Source organism: Mycteria americana, chromosome 1 (assembly GCF_035582795.1).
Source record: "Mycteria americana isolate JAX WOST 10 ecotype Jacksonville Zoo and Gardens chromosome 1, USCA_MyAme_1.0, whole genome shotgun sequence".
Lineage (NCBI taxonomy): Eukaryota > Metazoa > Chordata > Aves > Ciconiiformes > Ciconiidae > Mycteria > Mycteria americana.
In genome coordinates, this window is record NC_134365.1 from 72,591,992 (window position 1) to 72,609,179 (window position 17,188).

Here is a 17,188-nt window from a genome sequence, read left to right on the forward strand (position 1 = left end):
ATCTGCCTGTACAAACTTTGTGGTAACTTCTGCAGCATGCCAAAGGCATGGGACTACAGAGTCGTATATGTCTATCTACAGAAGTAAAACAAATTCACAACTTGGGTAACACTATGGAAAAGGTAGTTGCTGAAACAGTTTAAGCATGTAAACTTGAGAACTGTAAGCAAATAAAGTTTAATGAATTATGTAGCAATGGTATCCCTTTTTATAATATACAGTTTTATACTTGTGAGTTAGTATGGACTTTTGAAATGTAGAGCTTTTCCAGATGTTTTGCAGATGTTTTGCCTGATTCTCTGCAGCTTTAGTCTGTGGAGTGATTGAGAAAGAAGGCATTGTAGCATGTACTTAAGTCCATCCTTTTTCAAGGTAATATTTAAGCACTTCCTTAACCTTAAGGAGTAAAATAAATGGGATTTGGAGTTCAAGAGACACTGAAATAGCAAATCACTTACTGGAGTTCTTTCATTTGGGAAATGTGTATCCTCCAGGTATAAGTAGAAGATTTTTACATCTATGCTTTGTGGCGAATGACTACCAAAAAAATGTGGAGATCCAGGCTCAATTACCTGACATCTACATAAGCACTTGTCCTTATTTTATACCAACATAAAATCACTGTCAGTTAAACTATTTCCAATTTATAGAATGTAGAAAAAATAAAGCAAACCTGTTCTCTTTATGTAATTGTTATTAACTTGATGTTGTTTTCTTTTTTCCATTTTCCAGATGAAACCTTGTTTCAGTTGTTATGAAATACAGAGGTCAAGTGGAATATCTATTGCAAAATGAGGTATTTGTTCTCAGTTTGTTATACCAGAAAAGCATTAACTTCTATATGAAAGGTATCTAATTATTAATCTGTCTCAAATGCAATTAAGGAAGACTTTTAATTAAGGTTGTTTAACCTGACTTGGAAAGGATATAAATTCTCTTAATAAAACTTGGCTTGAGATTAGGAAGAAAGTGCTACAAATTTTAAATGTCAGACGTGACTGTAAGTGTCAAGGAGCCTGTAAATAAAACCAGGATCGTTTGTGTTGGCAGTGTAATATTTGGAATTAGTAGAGGTATAATACACTATCTGTATCTGCAACATTTGTCCCTGATTTTGTAAACCCACAAGCCAAATGTTTATATATTTAGGATATATATTCAAGCATGTGATAGTTTGCAGGATTAGGTTTAGGCAGCAAAACTGATAAGAGCTTTATTTTAAAGTATTGTGGGCTGCCAATTGAATGTTACATGCTTGAAGGCAAAATCTCTTAGGAAATCTTCTCTGCTAACTAATGTTTTAAGGACAAATGTCTAAACAACAAATGCATATTTGAATGTTAACTTGGAAGAAACCAAATGGCTATTTGATCTCAGTTTCAGGTTGTCATGCTAACTGACTTTCTAGGGTTTGGAACTGGAAAGAAAACAAAGGACGTTAATAAAATCAAAGAACACTGATGTAGCGTGGAGGTATTCCAGTGCATCCCTTCCAGAGTCATAGCTCATTATGCTGAAGTATGGATTTCTTTGAAATACATATTAAAACATAAAGTTCTTATTTTGTTTCAGAAATCTGTCACCTATATTCAAGTCCAGATTCTAATCTTTCTGGATATTCGTGATCTATGGATATTTCTATTTTGAATAGTCAGAAAACATACACATACATACAAGTGTGTATACATATACACACATATATAAATGTACATATATATAGACATGTACATGAATACATAAATATATATCAATACATATGTAAATATAGATAAAAATATTATACATTTTTGTATAAATCTTTGACACTTTTCTTTTGCAAAACACATACAAATTTAAAAGCTGTTGAACTGTGCCTAGCTACAAAGTAAAGCAAAGTAAAGGTTTTGATACTGTGTAAGTATTCACTGAACTTTTCTTTATAAGCAGCTTCTCAAAGGGGACTATTTAGTGTATAAAATGTGATGCAGTCATAACCATTTGGAAAACTGAGGTCCCCAAACTCAAATGTGCATATATATTTTTCTTTACTGAAGTAGACCCATCAGTGTAGTTACTCACATTCACTTGAAATTTTAGGGCCTAAAGTAAGAAGATTCCAAATTCAACAAAAGCTACAATCTCAACATTAATGAGTCATTACAACCACCCTCTGCAACTGACACCCTGTAGATATTCCTCGGACCTATAAAGAAGCACTCTTAAATTTGTTTTTGCTAAAGATTTTTACCTTGAGTAAGCAATTACTTGAGATCATTAACTTTTTATAAAGGGAAGACAGGACGTTTTTCAAATATTCATTCTATGTTAGAAATATGCATGTGTTACTCTAGAGCTAAATTTCTCTGTAGTTTACTTTTTTTAACAAGGTCTTGTCTACACAGGGACACTCAATAAAGTTCACATGAATTGCTTAAAAGTGCAGGATTGCAAGTAATGACATAGGTCAGATCATCATGCAGATGTTTTCATTCAGAGGCACCAGAGTATATGGAGCTTTTTCAAACCTATAATAATTAAAACTAGTGTTACTGCTTGGCTTTAATAAGCGGCTTGAAAAATTATGGAGCTGTAATGTAATAAGTTATAGTCATAAATATATAGTAAAGAAAGCAAAAAATGAGAACCCTTTATTTGTTCTTTGAATCCTTGTTTACTTATTTTCTCTAACATCTGATTATATTCCTTTAAGGAGGTTTAAAACTGGGACCTTTATAACTGCCCCCTATCCCAAGGTTACATGGGAATAATTATGTTGATTTTCAAAGCCAGCATTCACATTACTGGGAGGGTTGTTACCCTTCTGATTCACCATAATCCACCCTCAGCACACTCTGAACTTTAAGCCACTGGGAGCTACTCACATATACTAAATTAAGTACACACATACCTGCTTAAGTTCTGTACTCAGCTGGAACTTCCTTAAGCATTCAGTTTTAATCAGACAGATCTTGAGATTCTCAGTTAAAAAAGCACAATAATTTTTTTGCACACTTACCTACCTAATTACAAATTTACTTGTTCAAAGATTTCTGTTAAAAAGCCTTGGAGTTACCAATACTTCTGACTTATGTGACAAGCCCACTATTGTTATTATTAGTAATGATCAATAAATGGATAATGCCTCTATAAAATGAAAACAAAACAAAACAAAAAAAGAGCTTAGGATATTTGGCACAAGGTGGGGGTGGGATTGGTGCTGTTGGGGTTGAAATGTAAAGAGTGTTCCCAGAGAGTGTGTGCAGTAAGATAACTAGCCATTTTAGTTGATAATCACTTGACATGCACTTCATTTTTAAATCTATTCAGAATGTACTATTAATGTAGAGAGAAAACTTTGTAAATTTTTAATACAGAGTATAGAAGTTCTAGAATGAAGCAGCCTTTTTTATCATATAAATAATTTAAACACCAAAATATCCTTCAAAGGTTCTGCTGGTATTTAAATATGTAGAGGGAAAAAAAACATATACAAGATGTTGACTATAATTCTTTTGGACTTTCAGAAAATGTAAAACTTCTGTAAGAAATGAAACTTTGTCCTCCCTTCTTTGGGACAAAAATCAATGTCATATGTCTACATATGGAAAAGGAAAACTCTTTACACGATAATATCCAAAAAGAGAAATAGTGTGAAATAAGTCATTGTTCATAGTACACAGAATTACACAATTTTTTTTATATGCTTGCTCTCCTTGATCTGCAATGTGCTCCTTAGAAGTAGCTACCATATAAACAAAATCTATGGTATAGTAGCTTCTATAAAATATTAAGTACTTTGTTAATTGATCTCTAAATGGAATAGTATATGATACAGAAATGGACACATTCCTCAAGATATCCAACTCTATGTGGAACAGCATATATATGTATGTACAAAAATACATGAACTGTTGGTTTGGTTCATTTTTTTCTGTCCAGCAGTATAGCTCTTTCTCTACTCAAGGATTAGTCTTGTGTATGTCTATCGCTTGTGTACTGCTCAGAAATTGCCCTGCATGAATGTGTCTTTATAGGCATAAAATCCCTTGTTCTAATAATCCATATCCACTTTTGAAGAAGAAAAATGCTAAATTAAAATGTATTTAAATCAAATGCTAAATTAGAATTATATTTATTTTTTAATTACAAACTATATATAGTAATTAAAAAATTATATATGTATGTATATGAGTGTGTACATATATGCATTTCTTCAACTGCACAGTAAACTGGCATGTATAATGCTTTGGTTTTGTCAATGTTATACATGGTAACAAAACCATGCCTTTTTTACAGGTTTCTACTTCTACTGGCAAGGTATGTGTGCACAGAGAGTATATCTTGCAAGAGTTCAATTTAAAAATCCAAGCAGTAGGAAAGAAATATGAAAGAAAGGAAATGCACTCCTTGTAAATTAGCAGAAGGGTAAATCAGCTTCAGACCAAAAGAAAGTCTAAAGTACTCAAGGGATCAGTCAGCCACAGCCTTTTTCTCTCCAAAGCCTCTAGTATGAACAGGTGTCGCTGTCTTTAATTACTAAAAAAAGCCCAACAACTTATATTTAAAAGAATTCTGACCACCAAATATTTGAGGATATTTTATGTAATTTGTTCCTGCTTTAGTTCTGCTCAAGGCAGGTAATGTGGAATTAGTAACCTCAGTATATTTTTATATTTATTTATATTAATGACAAGTGGTAACCTTCTCAGAGTACAGTCTGGATATAGACCTTAAGCTTAAAAATAGGAAGTTCATCTTGATACAGTTTTTCTTTTTCAGGCATGAAATGGATGAGTTAGAGAAATGGTTTTATCAGTATATACACATGCTGTAGTGCACTAAAAGGAACATTTATCAGTACAGAAACATGGAGAATATTTATAGGAGAGCTTCTAGTTGTTCAGAGAATGTATTTTAAGCTTTAATGAAGTGATATAACTATGCAGGAAACCCATGAATTTTTATTTATTTATTGTCCTGAACATAGAGCACTTGATATTTGAAGATTGCATTTTCCTTCCTTTGGGATCCAAATCTGTATTATCCAAATACTTGAATTCCCCAAAGTATTTCTGAGATTATTCATCTAGAGATTTTTTTATATGGTAATATTTAAAGATCTAAATTTATTATCAATAAGATCTAATAGTTTGAACTATATATATATTTTGCAGAAAAGCTAGTTGCAGAAGTACTCAGTCCACAGGTGTTAGATTATGCAGCCTCCCACACAGTCACTATTTTTAGGAGGAACATGGCTGTCTGCCAGCTCTCACAGAGATGGGTAGGAGACAATAGTGGGGATAAATTCACACTATCATAAAAACCTCAGAAAGTTTGTGAATCATTTGGGTTCAGGTTTCCTCAGAAGTTTTTTTACAGTGCTTCTATGCTCATGAAGTTCAGACAAACCAATGTTTTGCCTCAAAATCAGTCTTAGATACCAAATTTGTTCATTTTCAACAAGGCACATTTTGTGAAAGATAATTGGACTTCCAACAAAAATTATGCTATCCTTAGGAAACTATTGGTCACTAGCGATGGCAATGTAGCCAGACTAATGCATGGTGTGTTTGAATTTTGCGTGAGCAGATATGATTTTCTAAATATTCACTGGCATGAAGTTTGTGGTAAGGTGTTTCTGATAAATGGTATTTGTCTACTGTTTGCCTTTTTTTTTTCTTTCTTTGCTATCAACAGCATAAAGTTGATAATGTGATTGAAGCAGCAAAAGCAATCTGCAGTGTCCTCTGTTGTGTGGAAACCAGAGACATTAGTGATGCAGTCAAGAAACTCTGTGCAGTGCCATTGGTGAAAGCACAGGTAAAAGACGCAAGTTGATGTCCTATTTTTCTCTTTAAAACTGGAGCTTGAATAGGTATCACTAATTTTCTGATCGACCAAGGCCATTCTACTGTCTTACTACATATTTTCCCTCTGACAAGCATTAGGTAGAGGCACTATAAAAAAAAGAAAAGATTGTTGACAATGTGTGACAGAGGAGCAACAGAGGACTTGTCCTGTGTTTAACTGTAACTGATATGCTCCTCTGGTTGTTCTTTCTTATTCCCACCAAACATATGAATCTCTGCTTTGCCATGTCACTTATTTACCAAATCATGTGATTTCAAAGTATTAAATTTTCATATATTTAGCATGGGTTGTTGACAATAAAAAAAACCCCTATTTCTGTAAATGTCATTTAAGTTATGAGTTTTTCAGATAGAAATGTCTGCTATTTATGCAGAGAAGGACCAACATCATATAGTCCTGATTTTAGTTGGAATTCTCACTCTTAAAACACTGAAGTGGGTTTTCCAGCTGTTACTGTATAATTGTGAACTGGGACTTTGGAGGGCAGTATCTGTTCTCAGTTTTGTCATCAGCCTCTTTGGTATGACCTTGGACAAGTCGCTATGACCTGATTTACAGAAGTTCTGAGCACCCAAAAATTCTTTTGAAGTCAGCATCTTGGAAATACAGATGCTCAGCAAATTTGAAAATCAAGCCATTAATCACTTGGATTTAGTCTGGTGTAACCTTAAGACATGCTAATTTTTTCCCACCCTAATGAAATTACCTCTTCACACTTTTTAAAAAAAGTTTAAGTTACTAAGGAATTTTTTTCTTTCCTTGTATGGTCTCTGTCTTGTCATTCTTTCTCACAGCAAATATTGTTTAGTAAAACATGCCAAACTGGGCAAGATGCTTGCATTCTCAGACCATTACCTGCTTACAAAACTCTTATTCTTTCCCTTTATTGTTTGCAGTTGGGGTTTTCTGTTTGTTTGGGGTTTTTTGTTTTTTTTTTTTGTGGGGTTTTTTTGGTTTGTTTGTTTTTGGTTTTGTTTTTTTTTTAAGCCCACGGCTTGTGATATGTGTAAGATTTTGATATGTTTAAGAACACCTAGGACAGGACAGTAAACAGCGGGATAATTAGTGTTAACTGAGTTAACTAGTGTTAATTGGAAACATGTCTAGCTACATAAGTGGAATTTATTTAATCATGCCTGATATGCAGTTAGAGGTCCCAAACATAAGACTGGGGAAAGCTAGCGTAGTTCTTTTTATAACATTTCTTGTGTCATAGGAGTGATGTATAGCAAATTAATTATATACTGTCAGCCATATACACTTACTTTTGACAGGTTCAAACCCTCCAATAGTCATCATCTTACAGGGGCAAACTTCCTCCTGAGAGGTGAAAAGACTCACCAAAGAGCAGAAAGTAGGTTAGTTGAAGAGGCTCTAATGATGTTCAGAAAACTTCTTTTCTTAAATCTCTGCATTCTTAGTCTCTGTTTATCCCTCTTAAATGAGAGGGGGGAGGGAATAGCTTCCAACTCAGGTAAAGTACAGGACCCAAGCAAATAAACTCTAGAACATCAACGTAGCTCTCTGCAGGTCTGTGTTGTAAGTAAATCCCTGCACCGTGTTTCTGGAACAGAGGACACTAGAGATCACAGAGCAGACATTGCTGCATGGCCCTGGGCAGAACCAGCTGTGGCCTTCTGAAATTAGTTATATGGGTGCTGTCTCTCTGAAGGTTGGCAAGTATTGTTAAGGAGCAAGCTGCAAGAAACAACATAGCTCCAGTTTTTTTGCTGTTGCTCAGAGCTGACCAGCTGATTCACTTAAGCGCCTTCTCTTGCTTCCCTTCTAGGTCATGACTCACTGTAAATCTTGTTTCTATAGCATCCTAAATCTTTTCATGTCCACTTCAGCATCAATTATTAGAAGTCACTATTCTGGATAAATTCCAGCATAAATGGGTCTGTGACAGCACACATTTTATCTGGCATGTTGTTGATTTAAATGCAAATAAGAATATCTCAATTTAAGAAAAGTTCTTCCTGTATATTGGAGGGCAAATACAGTAGAGAAAGAGATAAAAGAAGTAACAAGGGATTCACATGATCTGCTTTTCAGTTAAACCCCAGGCTGTCCTGAGAGGTGTCAGGCAGATCAGCATCTCCCCCTTGAGAAAATAATTTTGTCAACCCAGAATCTTTCTTAAGAGATAGATAAAGGGCTTGGTCCAGTAAAAAGATAGAGAGGACAGTAACAGAACACATTCTCCTTTAGGAAGGAATTATAGCAGAAGAAATGTATTGGGACCAATTTGTTAAAAGATTTCTTTTGAAGTTATCAGAAATTTAGTGTACTTTCTCTTTGAGTGTTCAGGTCAGCTCTGTGAACCCAACGTGTAAACTGCGTTCTGTGACTGGCCTATATTTACTGAGTATCCTTGAGTCCATTTTCAGCCCCATCCTCTGAATTCTAGCAGAGAGAGCGATATAGTGGTCAAAGAGCCAAATCAGTTCCTATTAGTGTGGCCTGTCCTGAGCAATCAGAAAACCCCATGTCATGCTATGAAGAATAAGATAATAGGATAAAAAACAAAAAGTACAGGTCATCTTTTGAATTATGAGCTGATCTATCCTGTAGTAAAAACAAACAAACAAAATCCAAAACAAACAAACAAAACCCCCTGCTCCAAATGTTCCCAGCTTGCCATTGCTCATTCGCCGGCATATGTCCAATTTCCAACTCCACTGTGTAGACATTCTCCAATATATACAGGTTCTGCTGATCCAACTTCCATGTACTTTGCACAGAGGGAGTAATACGCTTTCCTTTTTATGTTTTACCTATTTAAATTATAAGCTCTTCAGAGCAAGGAACACCTCTCCTTATCTTCTATGTATAGTCTCCAGCACAGTAGAGTGCTGGTCCTGGCTGTCATCTCCAGAGGCTAAAAATGATAAGTGGTGATGGTAGCAATGATAATGATGGTGTTTGCTCATCTGTAATGAGCAAAATGATACTGTTCCTGAATACCCTCTTCTGAACGTTAAAAAGATTCTGTCCTGATTGAATATTTTATCACTAGTCTTAAAATATTTTTCTGTCCTAATATTCACATAAGAAACTGCTTGTCTCCACATTTCTCTTGGAGAATACTGACTAGATTGTTACTCATTTTTTAAAGTTTCGAAGTTTTTGAGGGTTTTGTTCCCTTAACGTTCCCTTTCAGCTTGGTTAGCTGAACTAGTCGTCTGTCCCTTGAAACCTTTCTCTAAAGGCTGTCTATGACCTTGACTGACACCCTTCTTCCCCTTGCTCCCTCCTTGGTGAAGCAGACCTGACTAACAACTGACTTCAAACAAATGGAGAGAAAAAAAAAAAAGAAGTAAAAAAAAAAAAAAAAAAGAAAAAGTCAAACTGTTCCTGCACCAGCAAATGCTGTTGCTGCTGCTTGCTTTTTACTCCTTTGAGAAATAAGTGCTAGAACAGTCGATTGGACTTCAGCAATCTAGAAAAGTTCAGTTTTGATTTTATGAAGAGCTTCATCTTTCCCAGCAGCAACTGAACTATAAATGTCATAAAAGCAGTAAAATATATTTCTGCATGTTCTGTATCTCGAACGCTGTTCCATTTTATGAAAATAGAGATTACACATTCTATGCAGCTACCTCATGTATAGAATAGTATATAAATATAACAAATCAGATTTTATCTATAATTATCAATATTTACACAAAGACAATGGACCATCTCTCCTGTCTGTATCAACATATGTAGCCAAAATTAGTACTCAGCAGTTGGATGTTTGATGGAGTACCAAGTCTTCCAAACCTTTTTTGAGTTAAACTCATAATGAAGTGTAGGGGCATTTTATGTGAATTCTGGGTACTGACAAAATGATTAAATACTGCAATATTAGCGTATCTTGTCAGTCTGCTTGAATTCTTTCTATTACGTTCATCAGCATAGTACCTCCAAGACTTTTTGTTAGGTAGAAGAGAGGCTTTTTTCAGACAAGCAGGGAACTTGCACCACAAGTAAAGTGAAATTTTTGAGGCTACCTGTTACATCTCAAGTGCTGCAGCATTACACATTGAATAAGGGAGAAATTCCAGGAAAAAAGTTCTAATTGCTTTTTCACCATGGTTTCCTGATGCTTTAGTATAATGTATGGTGTGGTTTTATGTAGAATACCTTTTAATGTATCCATTTGGCAAGTTCCATGTGCACATAATGCCTCAGGGAAATGACTGCTTTCTCCTTCCAATGTAAATTACATAGGGTGCCAGTATATGTTTGTGTATACATGTCTGTACATGTGTTCTTGCATACTTAAAAAAAAAAAATCAATGTGCTTCTATTTAATTCTGGTTTTATGAAAAAAAGAAAAACAAACACTTCTAATCTTCTGTGTTTAATTAAACTGTGCTTATTACCTCCTTACTGCCTCCTTGGTACCAGTACCATGCATTCCTGTAACATGGTAAAGAGATTATGAACGCAACTGGCACCAGTGATAGTTTCTTCTTAACTGATTGCGTCTCTTTATAAATGTGATTCATTCAGTCTCTAACCAGCCTAACCCTGGGATTTTAAAATCCGTTCAGGGGAAACTCGGGGCCTGCTGCACAATTAATGGTTTTCATATCTTTTTTTTTCCTCCCCTTCCTTTCTTACAGCAGCTCAAAAAAAGTCCTAGGAGATCAAATCCTTCTAGAACAGGCACTAATCCACTATATATTAAATGGGCTACACTATGTTGAAATTATAAGCAGTGTTCCAAATGGTTGTTTACTTTCCAAAATTTGAGAGAATTGAACAAAGGTCTCTGTTCCCATTTGTCTCACTGCATTATAAAGATTGTGAAAACATATTTCTCAGCCTGGAGGTTGCTTTTCTCCCCTCAAGTAAGCATTTGACTTCTCTTCATATTTACCAGACAAATGCTGGCAGCTTCAAGCTGGATACCAGAGGGAGAATGTACATCCAGCATTGTACTTCTTATGTCACCTCTGCATTCATTGTAATTTTTAAGAAGTATCTTGCTGAATACATATGTACTAACACGAAGCATTCTCAACCTGCTGCAAAGGGATTAATGACTGTAAAGGATAGTAAACCTTTCAGGGACATGAGTTCAAACAGTGCAAGCCATGGGCAATACCGAAACACAGAATTAACTTTCTAGTCTCTCTGGTCAAGATTTGCACCTCAGTAACTTATTTCTATGTCACCTTGGAAGATGCAAGTCTGATGTCAGAGCTAGGTGAAGACAAGGCAGACTGAGCAGCCAGCAGGGGAAGCCAGTCGCCCACGCTTGCCTTCAAGCTGAGGCTGGGTCCCACCTACGGCCCCAGGGATGCGGGTGCCACCTGTCCTGCTGGGAGACAGGCCGAGCTACCTGCCGTGACAGTGTTCTTTCCTGTGCAGATGGGGAGGCACAGGCAGTGTAGCAATATTTAATTTTGTCCAGTGTCTGAGAAGGCTGGAGCAAGGTCTGACTGATGGCAGTTATTGTACTTGGGGATTTAATAGAGCAGCTCTTTTTTTTAAAAAAAAAAAAAAAAGAAGTTTAATTAGACTGGTCTGTTCAGTCTAAATAACTGGCCTGACCTTTCAGTGGTCATAAGCACCCAGCAGTTCCTGCTGACAGCAGTGGGATATGAGAGGTGGTAATCCAGATACTGAATTAATGTTAGGCATCAAGAGCTATGTTCAGGCACCAAGGGCATAAACACCCCCTAAATCCCTGCACCTAATATTTCCTGTTGCCCCTCTCTGGTTGACTGCCGGCTCAAAGGCCTTTGAAGAGCATAGCTATTTTTGCTGATTTGGCACAGGAATGTAGGTGAAATGTAGGCCACTTAGAATCATAGAATCATTAAGGTTGAAAAAGACCTCTAAGATCATCTAGTCCAACTGTCAACCCAACACCTCCATGCCTACTAAACCATGTCCTGAAGTGCCACGTCTACATGTTTTTTGAACTCCTTCAGGGATAGTGACTTCACCACCTCTCTGGGCAGCCTGTTCCAATGCGTGACAACACTTTCAGTAAAGAAATTTTTCCTAATATCCAATCTAAACCTATCCTGATGCAACTTGAGGCCATTTCCTCTCGTCCTATCGCTAGTTACTTGGGAGAAGAGACCGACCCCCACCTCTCTACAACCTCCTTTCAGGCAGTTGTAGAGAGCGATAAGGTCTCCCCTCAGCCTCCTTTTCTCCAGGCTAAACAACCCCAGTTCCCTCAGCCGCTCCTCATCAGACTTGTGCTCCAGACCCTTCACCAGCTTCGCTGCCCTTCTCTGGACTCGCTCCAGCACCTCAATGTCTCTCTTGTAGTGAGGGGCCCAAAACTGAACACAGTATTCGAGGTGTGGCCTCACCAGTGCTGAGTACAGGGGCACGATCACTTCCCTAGTCCTGCTGGCCACACTATTCCTGATACAAGCCAGGATGCTATTGGCTTTCTTGGCCACCTGGGCACACTGCTGGCTCATGTTCAGCCAGCTATTGACCAACACCCCCAAGTCCTTTTCTGCCTGGCAGCTTTCCAGCCACTCTTCCCCAAGCCTGTAGCGTTGCATGGGGTTGTTGTGGCCCCAGTGCAGAACCTGGCACTTGGCCTTGTTGAACCTCATACAATTGGCCTTGGCCTATCGATCCAGCCTGTCCAGGTCCCTCTGCAGAGCCTTGCTCCCCTCAAGCAGATCAACACTCCCACACAACTTGGTGTCATCTGCAAACTTACTGAGGGCGCACTCAATCCCCTCATCCAGATCATTGATAAAGATATTAAACAAGACTGGCCCCAAAACTGAGCCCTGGAGAACACCGCTTGTGACCGGTCACCAACGGGATTTAACTTCATTCACCCCAACTCTCTGGGCTTGGCCATCCAGCCAGTTTTTTACCCAGCAAAGAGTATGCCCCTCCAAGCCATGAGCAGCCAGTTTCTCCAGGAGAATGCTGTGGGAAACAGTGTCAAAGGCTTTACTAAAGTCCAGGTAGACAACATGCACAGACTTTCTCTCATCCACAAAGTAGGTCACCTTGTCATAGAAGGAGATCAGGTTGGTTAAGCAGGACCTGCCTTTCATGGAGCCATGCTGGCTGGGCCTGATCCCCTGGTTGGCCTGCACATGCCTGTTGAGCACACTCAAGATGAACTGCTCCATAATTTTCCCTGGTACCGAGGTCAGGCTGGCACGCTTGTAGTTCCCCACATCCTCCTTCCAGCCCTTCTTGTAGATGGGCGTCACATTGGCAAGCCTCTAGTTGTCTGGGACCTCCCCTGTTAATCAGAACTGCTGATAAATGATGGAGATTGGCTTGGCAAGCTCCTCCACTAGCTCCCTCAGTGCCCTTGGGTGGATCCCATCCAGCCCCATAGACTTGTGAGTGTCCAGGTAGCATAGCAGGTTGTTAACTGCTTCCTCCTGGATTATGGGGGGTTTATTCTGCTCTCTGTCCCTGTCTTCCAGCTCAGGGGGCTGAATACCCTGGGGATAACTGGTCTGACTATTAAAGACTGAGGCAAAGAAGGCATTAAGTACCTCAGCCTTTTCCTCATCCTTGGTGGCAATGTTCCCCCCCCGCATCCAATAAGGGAAGAAGATTCTCCTTGGCTCTCTGTTTGTTGTTAATGTATTTGTAAAAACATTTTTTATTATCTCTTATAGCAGTGGCCAGATTGAGTTCTAGCTGGGCTTTTGCCTTTCTAATTTTCTCTCTGCATGACTTGACGAGATCCCTGTACTCTTCCTGATTTGCCTGCCCCTTCTTCCAAAAGTGTTAAACTCTCCTTTTTTTCCTGAGTCCTAGCCAAAGCTCCCTGTTCAGCCAGGCCGGTTTTCTTCCCTGCCAGTTCATCTTAGAGCACATGGGGACAGCCTGCTCCTGCGCCTTTAAGACCTCTTTCTTGAAGAATGCCCAGCCTTCTGGACCCCTTTGCCCTTCAGGACTGTCTCGCATGGGACTCTCAACCACTCCACTTGAGTGGAGACTTGGTACTCCTGTGAAAGGGTGCTGTGAAAGGATGCTGAGGCTCTGCCTGCTCAGCGTGGTTGTGGGATTCACGTATGAATATATAAGGCATGCAAAAGGATGGAGAGGATGCTCTTATCTCTGTTATATCAATGCAGAGGCTGAAAATGTGAATGCACCTCAAATGTTGTAAGTGCTTCTTTGTATCTTGACATGCCTAAATACTGTCAAAAATTAGGTCCCAAGCGACTTGTCTGAGATAGTAGAGGAAGCAGGTGGAAGAGCTGGAAAGCAGGTCCTCGTACTTTGAATCCCAGTCATATCTTCTGTCATCATAACATTAGGATACATCCTTCCCGTTTCTTGCCTTATTTTCCATGAGTACTACTTCTAAACCCATTATAACTGCTATTTGGTCTTTTCTGAACTAACATTACTTATTCCCTTGGCTTCTGTCTTTATAGAATTCACTTCAAAGAGTGGAAACACCAGACAAAGGTAAGGTGTTATTTTAAAAATATGTTAATTCAAGATTTATCATCAGAAAACACATGTTTTGCTATTTGTTTATATTAGTGAACTGTTACTGTTGGCATATTGCAGATGTTTACATATTTAATCATATTATAACGTAATTATGACAAGTTAAATTTTAAGTGATCTAAAAATGTAAACAAAACATAGCATTTCCCAAAACTAATCTGGAGATTCAAACACGGAGAACAAATAGTAGAGTGAAAGAACTGATTACAGTTAGAGGCGGTCATAGCAGTTGTCCTTAATTCCAACTCTTTCTGTGGAGAAAAGGGAAAATAAGGAACTTCATTAAAGTCTAAAAAATTATTTTTGTGTACGGCTTTTCTACTCGGCTCCAATAACTTTCATTGCTTCCTCCTTAAGCTTTAGTTCTTTGTTGTCTTTTGTTGTGTAAATAGTGCGTTGTCTTAAACTATGTACTGTCATAAGAAGAGTAGGTTAATTAACAGTAATGGACAAAATCAGAGACCCTGCCTTGTTTAATTCCTCAGCTAAAATTAGTTTAGACTCATTGGCTAATGCCCAGTACTGTTAGCATTACTGCAGAGCACCTCACAGACTGAGGGATGTGCAGGGGTCCGTCCTGTCATGGGTGCCTGTGTTGGGTTCCCGGAGGGGACAGCCACATCGGGGCATGGGTCCTGCTCTACCCCTCTGTGGCTGGCTTGTGACGTGCAGCTGGGGGTGCTACTCGGGTGCTTTCAAAGGGCCCTCCGTCTGAACGTTGGGGTGGACTGGGGCGTGCTGTGGAACAGTGTTCTCTTTTGTTTGAGGAAAAAAGTGGTCTCAGAGATGCTTCTTTTCCCTCTTTCTTTTTTCCTCTGTCTGCTTTTCTCAATTGCAATGTACTCAGAGAGGCAAAAAGGTGAACCAACCACAAAGATTGCAGCAGCCTTTCAAATACAGAGGTGGTTCAAATGCAGGATTCCAAATGTCAGGCTTTTTTCACCATTATTCAACTTCATGAACAGCAAACAAAGAAACAGCAATTATATTTGTAAGCTGCCAGGAAAAGCTAAGCAGCTGGAGGGCCAGGGGTTTGGGGGAGAACACGCAGGTGCAGAAGGGAGGAGAAGGTAAATACAGTTTGTAGGATTCTTCTCCCTTGGATATAGTCATTTATCCCATGAATTTTTTTTAACACTGTTAAAGGCAACTAATTCTTGATGATGAAAAGAATGAATAGTTACTAATCAGTATCTACCCTATAAACATCTTCCTCTGCACGTTGTTCAGAAAACCTGGCTGGAAAATATCTAAAACATTACTCTACTTAAAGATATTTCCAAATTTGGACTTTATTGAATCAGCAGCTTCCTTAAGGAAAATCTGATTTATTGAATAACTGTAAAGGAATTGGGCTTTTTTTACTCTCTACTTCTCTATACCTATTATTTATGCCAGGAAACCTTCAACTGTGAAGAGTGATGCTTCTCTGTTTGTTCTCGGCACACCCTAATTTCATAACAATTGCAGAATCCTTTTGGTAGTGTAATATTAGAAACTGCAACTTACCGATTGCAAGTCAGAACTTGCTAGGCCATTAGTCATTCTGTGGAGAAGCCTACATTCAAAGTTGTCCAAGGTAACGAAAATTCAAATTGACTTCCTACATGCAGTGATATACATTTCATGTATGTTTTAACGTACTATATGCCTTTCATCTGCACCTATTAAATAAACTTCTAAAAGCCAGCAAAATATTTAAAAGTTAGGCTAACGAGTATTAACAGAAAAGTCTAGTTATCGTATCAAAGCTGGCATTAAGGACACGTCTGATAAAAACAAAGTGTGAGAGCAATGACCAAAACTGTGATCTGCTGGAACCTAGGCCTGATTCTCAAGAAGTAGACAAAGCCACCCTACACATCTTTTCTTTTGGGGATCAAGAGCTTTCCTTAGTCCCTGTTTTCTCAGTGCTCACCTTCATGATAGTGCCATGCCCATCTGTTGACCTAGGGACACTGAGCCTGAGAGGAATCCAGATGGTATTTTCACCTGCTGAAGCTAGAAGTAAAAACCAACTAGGTGGCGAGATGTGCATTCCTGCTGAAATCACCTTGTGTTTCCTTTTCCACCCCATTTGCTTCTGCCCTCTTTTTACTTCATTATGCTTAGCTGGCTAGAATTGCAGGCATGCAAAAATTTGCAAGCCTGTGACCCAAAAGTAAAGTAAAATCACAACCTTAGCTCAGTGCTGGTAAATTTTTCCAGATCTTCAGGAAGCTAAACACCATGTGCTTTGCTTTCTCTAGCAGCACAATTACAAAAGAAGTCAGCATCGACAGCCGAGGAGGAAAGAGACTGTGTTTACCATTTGTACTGTTCTTTTCTGTCTCTTACACGTATTCATGTTTATCTTGAAGAAAACAGGATTAAATTTGGACAGTAAGAGCAGCAATCAGTTACTCCAACTAATAATTTCTTTTTCCTCTCCTCTTTCTCCCCCAAGTGATAGTTACTACCCTAAGTATCATAAAAGAGTTTTGGTTTTCGTCATTATAGCTTCTCTCTACCACAAAATAGAAAAAGATAAAGGATACTATTAAAATTAAAGCCTTACTTAATTTGTTTAGAAACTGCTTTAACCTTTCTCTTTAATAAAAGATTATTAGAGGTTTAATATTAGTCATTCACCATGGACTAAGCAAGTCAAAGACTATATTCAAAATATCTAGCCTTGATTTAGTGTTGCAATAACTGGTTCTATTAACAGCATTATCTCTGTAGACCATGTTATTCCATTGCTGCGAACAGAGCAGTATTTATCCATGTTATGCCTAAGTCTGGATCATGTTCTTTTTCCTCTATATGAAGTCCTTAAACATTAATATAATTTTCTTAGTACTCAAAGTATTTTTTTATTTCTTCTTAA

General features: G+C 38.1%; 1 protein-coding gene across 1 annotated transcript in view; it reads left to right on the plus strand.

Annotated features, from left to right (window-relative positions):
* Positions 1 to 17,188, plus strand: part of PIK3C2G (phosphatidylinositol-4-phosphate 3-kinase catalytic subunit type 2 gamma) — a 222,599-nt gene that overhangs the window by 48,055 nt on the left and 157,356 nt on the right. Inside the window, 4 exon segments of the mRNA XM_075505608.1 lie at positions 733 to 796; positions 4,276 to 4,296; positions 5,680 to 5,802; positions 14,241 to 14,274. Coding sequence (XP_075361723.1) covers positions 733 to 796; positions 4,276 to 4,296; positions 5,680 to 5,802; positions 14,241 to 14,274 — 242 coding nt within the window.